At 49.5% G+C, this 12,918-nt stretch overlaps 1 protein-coding gene across 1 annotated transcript in view; it reads right to left on the bottom strand.

Annotated features, from left to right (window-relative positions):
* GFRA4 (GDNF family receptor alpha 4) overlaps nt 1–12,442 on the bottom strand; it is a 76,191-nt gene extending 63,749 nt beyond the window's left edge. The window contains exon 1 of the mRNA XM_040590797.1: nt 11,949–12,442. Within this exon, the coding sequence (XP_040446731.1) occupies nt 11,949–12,204 (256 nt within the window). The 5' untranslated portion in view covers nt 12,205–12,442. The remainder of the gene's footprint in view (nt 1–11,948) is intronic.
* Between the last annotated feature and the right edge of the window lie 476 nt (nt 12,443–12,918).

Below are 12,918 nucleotides of genomic sequence, written 5' to 3'. Positions count from 1 at the left end.
TCTGAATCCTTGGCACGTTCAAGGTGAACCACAGCAAGCAAACACAATCTGGGGGAGTTCCTGCAAATTTCCATGCTAATATCCATCACTGTGGAAAATGTAGCCCTCCTCAGAAAGTGCAGATGGCACAGGACCAAGGTCCTGGGCATCACCTGAGAGGCAGCACATCACAGGACCATCCATGGCCAGGTCTCTTTGCTATAGTTAATGCCCACAGGACCATGTTTCCCCTTTGACATTGCTCAGCTGCTTTTACCTCCAGGGAGCAGTCCTGAACCCATGTAGAGTTCTCACTTTGCCTTTTCTGCCTGGACTTGCAGGCTGCATGCCTTCAGGGTCCCAGGAAGCTGATTCTTTGGCTCTACACAGATCTGCATGGGACACTTCACTGCCTAGCTGGGAAAAAGTAAGCAGCACTATGAAAGGAGCCTGGATTTCTACATCTGCTTTCACATGCACCTTTTCTGCTCTGAAGGTCACTAACTTTTCCTCCAGTGGGCAACATTAGGAGCTCATTCCCTTTCCCACAGCCGATTTCACATCAGTCTGTGGGTTCTGACTATCTTTTGAGACTATCAAACCTACCTAACCTGGCCAGGGGGGACAAAAATTATTTGGAGTGGGCAGACTGACACACATATACAAGATTCATTTTCTCAGGAAACCACAGGCTAAAGAACAGCATAATTATCTTGTTTACCTTTAGTTGAATCAACTCGTTAATTCTTACTAGCCTGAAGGGTTTTCTCCAGGGACACCTATATTTGGCTGGTTGATTTGTTATGAGAAGAAAGAGTTCTTGGCACTTGCCTGAGGAGACAGGGAAAGATCTTGGCAGCAGCTACCCACAATTTTTGGAGAACATTTACTTTTGAGTCTCAGCGTAATGGAAGGTGACAATAAGAGTGATTGTCCAAGCCTGACTTGGAGCCAGTCCCTCAGGAAGTTTGCATGAATGCTCCTGCTTTCCTCACCTCCATTTCCAGGGAGGATGGGGCCAGGTGTGAGGTCAGGAAGCTTTCTGTCCTGGGAGCAGGGAGGGTCTAGGAGGTGGAGAGGGTGACACCAGGTCTAAGACAGCAAAAGCAAGGCTGTTTTATTGGAGGGAAGGAGCCACCTCACCACTTATGAACAACAGGCAAAGCCCAGGGCTAGCCAAGCCTCTTGGCTGACCCAGACTCATCATTCATCACTGAGCCACCTCCCAGCTCTACCATCAAATGACCATTAAGACTATGGGTTGATCGGCACCAACTTTCCATGGTACCTTCAACATGAGTGGGGGGTATATGGGCTGCAGGGAAGAGGGGGCAGGGGGAGGCGAAAGAACTTTGGCCAACCCCCAATTCCAAGCGTACCAGGCAGCAGGGTGACCATGCACCGAGTGACGTTGTTGCTGTCTTGGAGGCTACACAGGCCCCTTGTTTAGCTCACGGATGCACCTAGGACCCGTAGATCTTACACAACGATGCACCATTTAATCCTCATGTCCATGACCCACAATTCTCCTGAAAAAAAATTACATCAGACCTCAAGCCTAGCCCAAACTAAGGCCCTGCAATTTCTTTTTCCAGCAAAAATGAGAAAGAAAAATAGCTTAAATGTTTTGCTCCACACACTTAAAACTTTTTCTTTCTCTGCTTCATGCTGTTGCTCCCTCTCCTCCCCTCCCTGTCTTACAGAAGTGTGACTAATCCTCTTCCTTTCCTTGCATGGTTACCTTGAAGGTATTTATAGAGTGTGATCATGTTCTCTTCTGTGTCTTTCTTCCCTTTTCAACTCTGGATAAATCAAGCTTTCTCAGACTTCTCTCATGTGCCTTATCTTTCACGAGGTCATGCTAACTGCAATGGCAAGCCAAGAAAGGCTTTGCCTGTTGGAGAGGACATTTCAGAGCTGATACAGCCACTGCACAACCTCTGCAAGAAACTTCTGATGGACTCACTCTGTCCATGCACATCCCCAGCCTCTTGCCAGGTCTGCATGCACGCAGGTTTGCATGTACCTGCGTGCATGAGAAATGGGGATTTATTTGTTTCTGAACAAATTAGCCAGCACTACAATTTATTTTATATTATCTCATGTCAGTGTTAGTGTTCTGCCTTCTGAGCTGGAAGCAGCAGAAAGGAAAGTGAATACAGGGGGCTGAAAGAGAATAAGCTGAAACTTATTTGTCCAGCAACATCTGCAGGCTGTCTGAGAAATGGACAGTGGCTGGAAGGGAAAGGGTGGTCTCTCATGCTGTGCCTAAGTTACTTAATTAAGGAAACTCAAGGTGCTGGTCCAAATGACCCAGAACTGCTGCATTCATGCTGTTAAACTCTTTTTCCCTTCAAAACAGAGCAACCGTTTGCAAACTGATTGGGAATAGTCCTTGGCTTGTGCTAGCTCCTGACCAGTGCCCAGGAGATGGCTGGTTGGCCATGGCCAGAACAACCTCAGGGATTTCAACTGGTGTGACAATCAAATTCCCATGGCTCCAAAGGCTCCTGAGCTCTGCGTGATTTATGAGTGGCCTCCGTGACCCCAGCAGAGTCACCAACACCAGGGACTTCCCATTATCACTGTACCTGGAGCCATCAGGTCTGTGAAAGGCTGGAAATTTCCTGTTGGATTTCTTTCTTTCTTTTAACCATGGGAAAATGTGTTCCCTAGGAAAATCTGAGGTCTGCAGGCAGAAAAATAAAGTGCTAAATAGCATTTTAATATTACTTTCTTTGTGGTTTTTTGTTTTAGCTGGGTGCATTGAAATGATGGCTCCTTGACTGCTCCCTCCATCACCAGCTGCTCTCTGGGAGGACAAGAAACCTCGGTGGCTTAGGTGGGGTTCTTCTTATTGAACTTGAAGCTAAGCCAAAGCAAGGTTTAAAACTGTCCCCTGGATTTGTTTCATAGTCCTTAGAGACAACATTGATCTGTAGAGAGGGTGAATGTCCCTTTGGACCTGTAAACCTGTCTCCACTGATTTAAAGGCAAATTTCAGAAGCCCAGGTGAAAACCAGGTGAACCGAAACCCATCTCCTGCAGCCTGCGGGACCATCCCTTTCTGGTGCATGGGCAGGGAACAAGTGAGAAACAGTCTGTTTCTCTTCCTGTCCAGAGTCACTCTGGGAAGACCCTTTTCTGTTTTCTTAATAAAAGCAGGCAAAATGGAACAGAAGCACCTGGGGCTTTATTTTAGTCCTCATTTTACTTCCCCTGGAATTATCCTTAATAAGCATTTTATTTTCCACTTGCTGTATTTTATTGCAATTTTTAAAATCCCTGATTTGTCACTGTTGTTTGGAAGCCAAACTGTATCAAAAGCCCAGTATTTTTCTGGGGGAATGACTTTCTGTTTTCCAGCCTGCTCTTGTATCGGAGGGTAGCTTTTTTTGCTCCCCACGGCTGCTTCAGCCTTGGTGGCACATTGCTGAATTCAGCCCCTTCTCTTTTAGCAGTGCACATCTCTAATCCCAGCACAAAGCAGGATCACTGATCCCTGTGTAAGGGATATGGGAAGATTTTCAGAGCAGATTAGTCAGTTACTGCACTTGAATTCTGTTCCTGCCCAAGTACCAAAATAAGAGCTCAGTAGACGCGTGCACAGCAGGTGCTGCTAAATGTCACATTGTTCCTGATACGCTGATGAGAAATTTTGGTCTCAGCTTGTAGTTAGCTGCTTCACACAAGCACAAATATCCCAGGTCAAATGCAGCACTGTCTCCGCCTCATAATAATTTCCCTACCTTAGGAATATCCTTATTTTACACTGTGAGGCAGTGAGTTTACATCATTTTCCAAAACCTGAGAGACACCCAGAAACAGATGTTGTAATTCCTCACCCAGTGGCACAGCATTCAACCTGCAGATTAGGCACTTTTGGGGGAGTTCACCAGATTTCTTTTTGTTATTTGGGAGGGGGTTTTGTTCATTTGTTTGTTTGCTTTTTTGTTCTAGCCCTATCTGACTATAATGAAAATTTATTGGTAATGTGATAGCATATAACAAACTCAACTAGAGCTCCGGACCCCCTCGAGTCAGGTACTTAATTACTAACAGGCTTTCCAGCACACTTTAAGCATTGGCCTGGCTGGGTCTGTAGGGAGAAAGAATGAAGCTATATCAGGAGAGGAAGATAAATTTCCTTGCATTAGTCCCAGGAGGGTGGTAACTCTGAAGCTGCTTTACCCAGTGCGTATGCCTCCACACTCCACGCTGATGGATTGGTCCCCGAGTTGTCACTTCACATGCACTTCGCCTGTGGAGACTCACATCACCTTTTGCAGATGGGGGAATCCAACCTTTAGGGCTTCCCCAGCTCCAGAGTAGCCCTCAGACCTTTACAGTCCTACACTTTCCTCCTCCCAGCTTCTGGATTGCCTATTAAGCTTCACCTGCATCTTCTGTCCAACCTCTCTTCTCCACTTCCCACCTTCAGATCAAAATCAGCTCAGGACATTCCCACTGTTCCCTTCATACACCTTCTGGCCCTGATGGAGAAGTCTCATGTTGCCAGTTTAATGCAATTCCCAATTGTTTTCCCAAAACAGCAGCAGACTCCCTAAGGCTGGATCCTAGAGGAGTTCCTCATCTGGGTCTCAGGAGGTTTCCATCAGCTTTTCTCTGAAATTAACATCCTAAATCATCAGAAAAAGGAGACGAGCTTTCTAATTTAATAGGGAAAACCAGGAAATCCTCTGGGAATGGAGCACCCAACCACCTTTCAGGAGTTTCTTGGGGCAGCACAGCTTGTGGCTTTAAGGTCTGCTAAAGCCTTCTAGCCCCTGAGTCATCCCCTCACCTTCCCAAAAGAAATCTGCTCTTCTCCCTTCCTTTCAGTAACCTGATGTCCTGGTTGAAATAAAACCTTTTCTTCCTAACACACAGCTCAAGTTCCCCCTTATTCCAGCTCATGGCAAGGTGGAGAACAATGCCTTTCCACTCCCTCGAAGGTATTTATAGGCTGTGAGCACCGTGACCCCCTGAGCACTTTTTCCCACACAAAGGAAGCTCAGCTGAGATGGCTCTACCTGTGCCCTGTCTCCGAAAGATGATGTGGCTGTGACAGGCACACCAAGGTGTGCAGTTTGTCTCTCAAGCAGCCTGGCTGGTTATGTTATCTTACCCAGAGGAAGAAACAAAACAAATGGATTGGAAGAGGAAGGGGGAAAAAAAAAAACAAACCTAAAAAACTACCATGAAATTGCTATAACTCATGTGTCAAATCAACTAACCCTTGCAAGCAGGAGTGTAATTCCTCACCGTGCAGAGGAAACACTTAGGCAAACTCAGCCTTGTCTGGAGCTTTACACAAACAGGTCAAATGGCTTTGATTCATTCCAAGCCCTGTCTAATAATTCAACATGCTGGTTTGCTCTCCTCTCCATTAGTAGATGGCAAACACATCTTCCTAACCTGCAGCCTTTATTACAGAAGACTCCGTGTGCATGGATTTATGTCACCTCATGCCTTGTGACACCTTTTTAAGGTGCCTTCTGCTGTACATACTGAACATTAAAGGAAAACACAGACAGCAACAGAGGAAAAAATGTGTGGTGCTACAGGAGACATCTGCTACCTATTTCCAGATTGCAGGTAACCGAGTCAGCTGTATAATATCTGAGAGATATTGCTGTGAAGGCTGTCAGGGGGAGGCACATTTTTCTTCACATGCATGGAAGTTAAAATCTCGGAAGAAATAGCTAGCCTGTTATTAAGACTTGTTTATCCAAAGTCACAGAGACAGGTAGCTCTGAGAAGCCACGAGTTTCCTCCTGGCTTTTTTCTCTGGGGCAAGTCTGAAGAAGGGGGCAGGTTGGCTGCAAGGCAAATTGTTGCATCTACAGCCAACACTTTGGGAACCAATCTGCAGGTCTTGGACACCAGTTAAGGGTGATGCAGATGAGCAATGGATAAAAATTATAGTTATAAACATGGTGGAGTTGATATTTATGGAGCCTCCAGTATGGGTAGCAGGAGGGGGAAAAAAAATATAGCAAAACGTTCAATAAAGTCTGCCAAGGTAAAAGAAGATGAATTGAAAAATTCAAACCCCTTTATGATTGATTTGACTCTTTATGTAAAATTCTCACGAATGGGACCACATGAACTCTGTACGAGTGGTGGCCTAGACACCAGGTTTGCTCCAAAAAATTCACAGCCATCATCCAAGTAAAGGCTCCCTTCCCATGAGGCTGTAGCTGCCCTGTGTTTCTTTTGCTCTGATTAATCAAGGATGATGGGATTTCCCAGGTGGCTGCTGCAGAGGCATCAGCCAGCCTCATTTGATGCAAAGCCTGAAGCAAAGCCTGATTACTTTGCAGAGTTTGCGTGCAGTTTGCCATCTCTGAAGGCACCCTGGAGCTCTCCCAAGACCTGTCCCGAGCATTTTCTGGGTCCAGTTCAGCTCTGAGCCTCTGGAGACCTCAGATCATGCAGACAGGGACTTGCAAAGATGCTCCCATTGCTGCCTGTCTGAAGAGTTGAGCACTTCCGACAGGCACCTCCACCCTTTCTGGGTTTTGCAGCCATTAGCAGCTAAATTCCCTTGAGGCAGAAGAGATCTGAAACTTGTGTGTGCAATGCTTCCTGCAAGGCGGGCTGCAGCGTGGGCCGTTTACCGTTAAAGACCTGTGGCTTGGACAGAAACATTAAATTTGAATCTTGACTCGAATTTTGCACTTGGCCTTTTTCTTCATTGTACAAGTCATGGGAAGAGAGGAGGAAAGCAAAACCCACCAGTTTCTCAAGGTCTTAACTCACAGCCCTTTAGCATCTGGACCTGTTTAAAATCCCATCCCAAAGTGGACTTCCATCCCCTTGGGGGCAAAGAATAGATGGCTTAGCCTGGCGATGTATGCAAGATGAGCAATTTGATCCTGCTTTTGGAAGAAGCACCAGAAAACCTGCCCCATTCCTTTCTCCTCAGTCAACTGGACCCATCATCTTGAAACCAGCTGCCTGCACTTGTGTCTCAAACCAACCCCCCAACCCATATGTCAGCAGTCACATGGGGAGAGCTGCTAATAACTCTGTCAAAGCTCTCAGTGAGGGCAGGTATTGCAGACAGGATTTTCCAGTTGGATTCGATAAATCAAAACCACAGCACAACTATTTTCACTGCATCTTTCATGCAAACTGCTTTCCATATGGCTTTGGACAGAAAGAGGAATATGTGCGCTGAGGAGCTACCTGTGGAGGAAAGAGAGGGATTCGCATGAAGGCAGGTGAAAAGGGGTGAGACTCAGGAGTGACAGGATATTGCCAAGGGAGTTTTGAGCTGGGGAATACATATCTAATCCAAGAGGACACAGGGAAACACTTTTTCCCCCACGAGGACAGTTAAGCAGCAGACAAGGGGCCCAAAGGTATTTATTCAGTCTCTATTTCTGGGGGTCATTCATTCCTTCGAGCTACCTCCTGCAGGCAGCTAAATCCCAGTCCCCCCAACAGCTCCAGTCATGTGAACCAGAGAGCACAGGAGATGATCAGGCTCTGAGGACACACCAGAGGTCTGCCCATGACCTGCACCTTGCATGGATGCCATTCCCAGCACCAGGGAAAGATGTGTCACTGCTGAGGGACTGCAGGACCTCGAAGGCAGATCTGCAGCTGGAGTAGGACTTCTTACCAGCTCAGCTCCAGTAAGATGCAGGGAGATGTGTGAAAATATTCATGAAGATAACTTTTTTTAATAACTAGCAAGCTCACTACAGCTCAGCAACAGCCAGCTGTGGCATCATTTGTTATTAGATGCAAATCCTGGAGGAGCCACAGGTGATTTACACATAATGTCACCTTAGATGATACCTATCCTTCCTGCATGCTCATTTTTTGTTCCTCGTGGCAATCCTAGGTTCTTACCCAGGACAAATGGTGGCTTCACATTCTGTAAACCCTTCCTGCTCTCCATAAAACAGTCTTCGGTCCTTGCCCTCCATCACCTTGACCACCACAACCGCCTCCTGGACACACTCTCCCGCCCAGTCACACCAAACTTGGTTTTCCTTCTTTTCCACCTCCAAGACCTAATGCTCATCCATGGCTCCACTTCCCATCCACCTCTCAAATTCTTCAGCTCAACCATGATTTTCCACCCTGCTTTCACCAGGACTCCAGACCCAGCACACCCATATTTGAACCTTTAAAGCTGTGATAGTCAAAAGGGATGAAGGCGGTCCTCAACTAGGTGGTGGAAATGCCTTCCCAACCCTCTTCCCTCACCCACTATCACAGCTCCCACCATCAGCCCATCCAGGCTTGAAGTTCACTGGCAGGAGGTGTTACCAGGGGGGATTTTGACAGATGCATTTGAAACAAGGGAGCTGTACTGAACTGAAGATTGACATGAACAAGCTTTTCATAGTTTTGTTCCTTTTGATTTTTTCAGTGAAAAGCGTCCTTCTAAAAATATTGTTTTAGCAGGAGAACTACCTTTGAATTTCTCCTCTCCCACTTTTGGGTTGAGAAGGAAGAGGTCACTTTGGTTTTTTTAAGGAAGCAAAAGGAATAGAAAATCCAGTGGAGGGAAAAAGAGATCATGGATATTTTGGTAGCAAAGTATTTTTATCAAAAGGTGGCAAAGTTTAGTGACATTATAAGTCATGTTTAAAAATGACCAAGTGGAAAGTTATAAAAATGAGCAAGTCTTGTGTGAAAATGACGAAGGGAATTTCAGCCACAATAGAAGTCATCTGTGGAAATTGCCAGGAAGGCAGAGAAGGTATTTCTGTCTCCAAAAGCAAAATAAAACACTATCACAGTAATTCATACTAATTATTAGACTTAACTAGTACTAATTTTTATCTAGCAGTAATTACTATTTAAGGCTCCAGAGCTCTGGAAAAAATACTTTATGGGTGTGGCAAGCTCCTTGCAGAGGAATTTGCATGGTGTTTGAGGACAGCCTGTTGAGGGAGAAGTTTTATTTCTCCTCTGCACCAATACAGAGAGACATAAATATCACATTCTTATTGATGCAAATAACGGATTGCTCCTGTCAGAACTGACAAAGGCACTAATTTAAGGAGCATTTCCCTCTCTCAACATGCACAGACGCATTTTTCAAGAGATTTTTGCTCTCCCCCTGGGATCTGAGTTCCCAAACCAGGTGAAAATCCGCCAGACAATCTCTTGTGTTTGATTGCATCTGTGAAGAGCCTGTGGGAAACATATGCCAGAAATTATGCTAACGACCAAGTGCAGTAAAACTTGCCAGGTAAACGCAGCAGTTGTCGGCAAAAGACAGCCCAGATGCCATTTCAGGATCCTGGACCATCTAAGTGGTCCAGAAATGGCTCTTGGTCCCATGGGGACGTGACAGCAAACTACTGCTTTCAACTCTAGCCTAGATTTTCATTCTCATCCTTCAATTCTTACTATGTTAGTGCGGGGACTGCTGTGTCCTCTGAAAGATGCACAAGGGATGGGCAATGCTTTGGGGGCTAGTTACAGGTGTAACCCGGTGTCCTTGTAAAATCAATTATATTCTTTATATTTCATTATATCATTGCTTTCTAGAGCACTGATTTTAAATAAAGTCTTCCTGAATGCCCCACCACTGTCCTGTGGACGGGATTCCTAGCCAGTAACACACATGCAAGGAAATATCAGGGGACACTACAGCAGCAATGAACTTCACCAAAGCCACATCCCTGTCCCCAGCTGTGTGCTGCCCTGTTCTGTCCCTGCCGCTGCTACTGGTGAGACAGGTCAGGGAGCTGATCTGGCTGAAAAGTGGTTGAGGAGAATTAAAACTGTTCAACTGTATAAGTTGAAGGGTCACTCTGCATGCCTGTGCCATCAGAGAGCTGGGTATGGAGTAGCTGCGGGAGCTCTCTGTCCAGGCTGGATGATGCTGATGCTGCCTAGTCCCACCTCAGAGAACCCTAATTTCTCCAAGCTGCCTTCTCCACCTGGGATCATCCCAAAAAATGGCAGGGGGTGGACACACAAAAAGCAAGCCTCTCACACTGCAGTCCACATGGTGTGCAGCCGGCGTGGATGAAGCTGGGAATTGCCATGCTTGCAGTCGTGGCAGCTGCCACCTACAGCCCAGCACCCCTGATCCCTGAGGGGGATCTCCCCAGGCACATCTAAACAAGCAGCCTTCGTCCATCTGTAACACAAACATCTAGAAAATACCTAGAGAGCAGACTGAGGGCATTGAATGGCATCTGCTGGGATGGTGCTGAGCCTGCAGCTGAGATTCAGTCCTTCTGGAGACCCCTAGACCAGAAGGCCAAAAGGTGAATACTAGCTGATGACTTTGCTCTGGCTTGGACCGGAGGCAATGAGTGAATCCTTAACATCTGCCCACTATTCCCAAATGCACTGCTGACAATGGAGAGCTGGCCATTTGCTCTTTTCTTTAAGTCCAATTTCTCTAGAGAAAATCAATCATCCCACCAGTCAATCAGGCAGTCAATCAGTGAGTCAGTCAATCTGAACCACTTGGAAAATGGATCCTGCAGAGACCTGGACTCCCACCCAGAGGCCCCGTGAGCCTTGCAGGAAAAATCCCCAGCTCTGAGGGAGGCTGAGACCTTCCCTACCCCAGAGCACAGCTCCAGCCCCTGCGAGGCAGCAGCCATCCCAACCTGGGGCATGTTCAGGTCTTCTTGAGCTCCAAAGCCCTGGAGCAAAGCACTCCCTGGCTGGAGATGCCCCCCCTTGGGGGGTCGAACCACCACCACCACCACCACCTCCCCCGACTTCGGGACTCGCAAGAGTTGCTGCTGCTGACATCTAGTGACAGGGAAAGCCGGCAAAAGGAGTTACCTGGAGCTCTGACAAAGCCTTCCCCACACAGGGAAAAAACCTACTCGTGGTCTTCCCAAGGAGGTGGGCTCTGGGCAGGAATGGTCGGGATGCGGAGGAGGCAATGCCGGGCCGGCTGGGATGTCCCAGCCACTTCTATAACATCCCAAGACCTTCTCCTTCCCCGGTGACCATCCGAAGAGGACCGGCGCATCCTACCTCCTGCCGCCTTCCCCCCCGCCCCCCCCCAACTCCCAGTCTTTCCAGGTGTATTTAAGCACAGACTCATTCTTGGGTTTGATATCTCAAAGAAGCACAGAGGGTGGAGTGGGGGACATTAAATTAAAATATCCAAAGGGGAGCTGTCGGGGTTGCAGGCAGGCAAAACCAGGCAGCAAGGCAGCTCCCAGCCGCGGCTGCCCGCTGCCGCTGCTCCAGCCCCCGAGCTGCAGCCCCTTCACGCACGGCTCTTCCCAGGGACACGGGGAGCCCCGGGAACTGCACGCAGGAGAACCGTGTACTCCCAGCTGGGGAGAAGCAGGATGCCAGCGGGATGCTCAAAGCACGGGTGCTACAACCCACATCCCCGCCGATACGGGCGGCATCCCACGGGGGACAGCAGCTCCCAACCGTGACAGCGGACGGGAGTTTCTATAGGGATGAAGAGATATCTGGGGTCCTTAGCTCCCGGTGCAAGTAAATAAAATAAAAAAGAAAGAAAAAAAAACCCAAACAACTGAGGACAGCCCAGTTTTAGGGGAAAGCGAGGAAATCTGCGGTGGGCAGCCCTGAGCACACACAGGCACCCACGCCGGGGTCAGGTCGACGCTCAGGACACGGCGCACGGTGCTGCACAGCTCAGCGGTGGGGCTGGGGCTTGCCCGCCCGCTCCCACCGCCCCTGAACCCCCATTTTCCAGCTTCCCCATCACCCTAGGGCTTCCCGGTGCTGTGCTAAATCTGCCTTTCCCCCCTACGCACACACCCCTCAACAACACAATCCCTCCGAGCTCCTTTTCCCGGGCAATTTAGCCATTTTCGCGGCGAACAGGACTATTCAGACAGTCGGAAAGATCCCAGAGCAAAGGAGGCAGCGGGAAGCTGGGGGATGCTCGCCAGCGCTCCTGGGGGATGGGGGGTGGCCGAAATGCCCCCAGGCAAGCAAACCCCGGCAGAAAGTTGTCCCCCCGCTTCCTACGCGCTACTCACCCAGGAGGATCAGCGTGCAGAAGTAGAGGACGCCCCTCATCCTACCGCTCGGCGCAGCTCGGATCACCCCGACTCGGCACGGCTCGGACCGAGCGGCCCGGCACGGCTGGGCACGGCTCGGCACGGCCCGCGCAGGCGGTGCCGGAGGATGCGCGGCGGCTGGGCAGGGCGGGAGGCGTCCCCGCCGCCCCGGCCCGGCCCTCCGGGGCCAACGCTCACACCGCCGCCGCTCAGCCCCGCTCCGGCCCCGGGTCATGCCCGCAGCCGCCGGCCGCGCTCCGCCTCATCCCTCCGGGGCAGCCGCGGAGGGGTTGAGCGCTTCCTGGCTTTTTTTTTTTTTTTTTTTAATTATGATTTATTATTTGATTTGCCTTAATTATTTTTTGCCTTTTTTCTTTATTGCTCCTTTTTCAGCAGTCAACTTCTGTCCGCTGGGTGCGGGCTCCGCCGTGCCCGAGCTGCGGGGCAGCCCTCGCTGCCTTCCCCGCGCTGCCTCCGCAGCCGCCCCCGCAGCCGCCCCCGCCTCTCCGCGGCCGCGGCCCCGTGGGGAGGGGCTTGGCGGGCCGGCCCCGCTCCTCCCCGCCTCCCCATCCCCTTCCCCAGGCCGAGGGGGAGGGGGGGGGCGGGCTGGCCCCCAGCCCAGAGCAGCTGGTGGTCCTGTGCCTTGGGCAAGCCCCAAGCACGCCGGGACATATTGCCTTTCACCCTCTCCAGCCCCCAGCACGCCTTCTGCCCTCCTGGAGGGTCCCCGCATTCCCTCCACCCCCAGACCCCCATCCCTTTGCAGCCTCAGACAAGGCGCTCGTTCAGGATGACAGTCCCATCCCCTTGGAACTTGTGTCCTGGTCTTGACTGTTTGCTAGCAGAGACACAGCCCTCAAACCTTGGGCCACATCCCACCATCCTTCCCAGCCATGATACCCTCCATTAATCCCTTGCAACATGATCAACTTCCAAATTTCCTCCAGAA

The sequence above is a fragment of the Falco naumanni genome, chromosome 1 (genome assembly GCF_017639655.2).
Source record: "Falco naumanni isolate bFalNau1 chromosome 1, bFalNau1.pat, whole genome shotgun sequence".
In the NCBI taxonomy this organism is placed as follows: Eukaryota; Metazoa; Chordata; class Aves; order Falconiformes; family Falconidae; genus Falco; species Falco naumanni.
The sequence above is the reverse complement of the archived record's forward strand: the minus strand, read 5'-3'. Positions and strand labels throughout refer to the sequence as shown.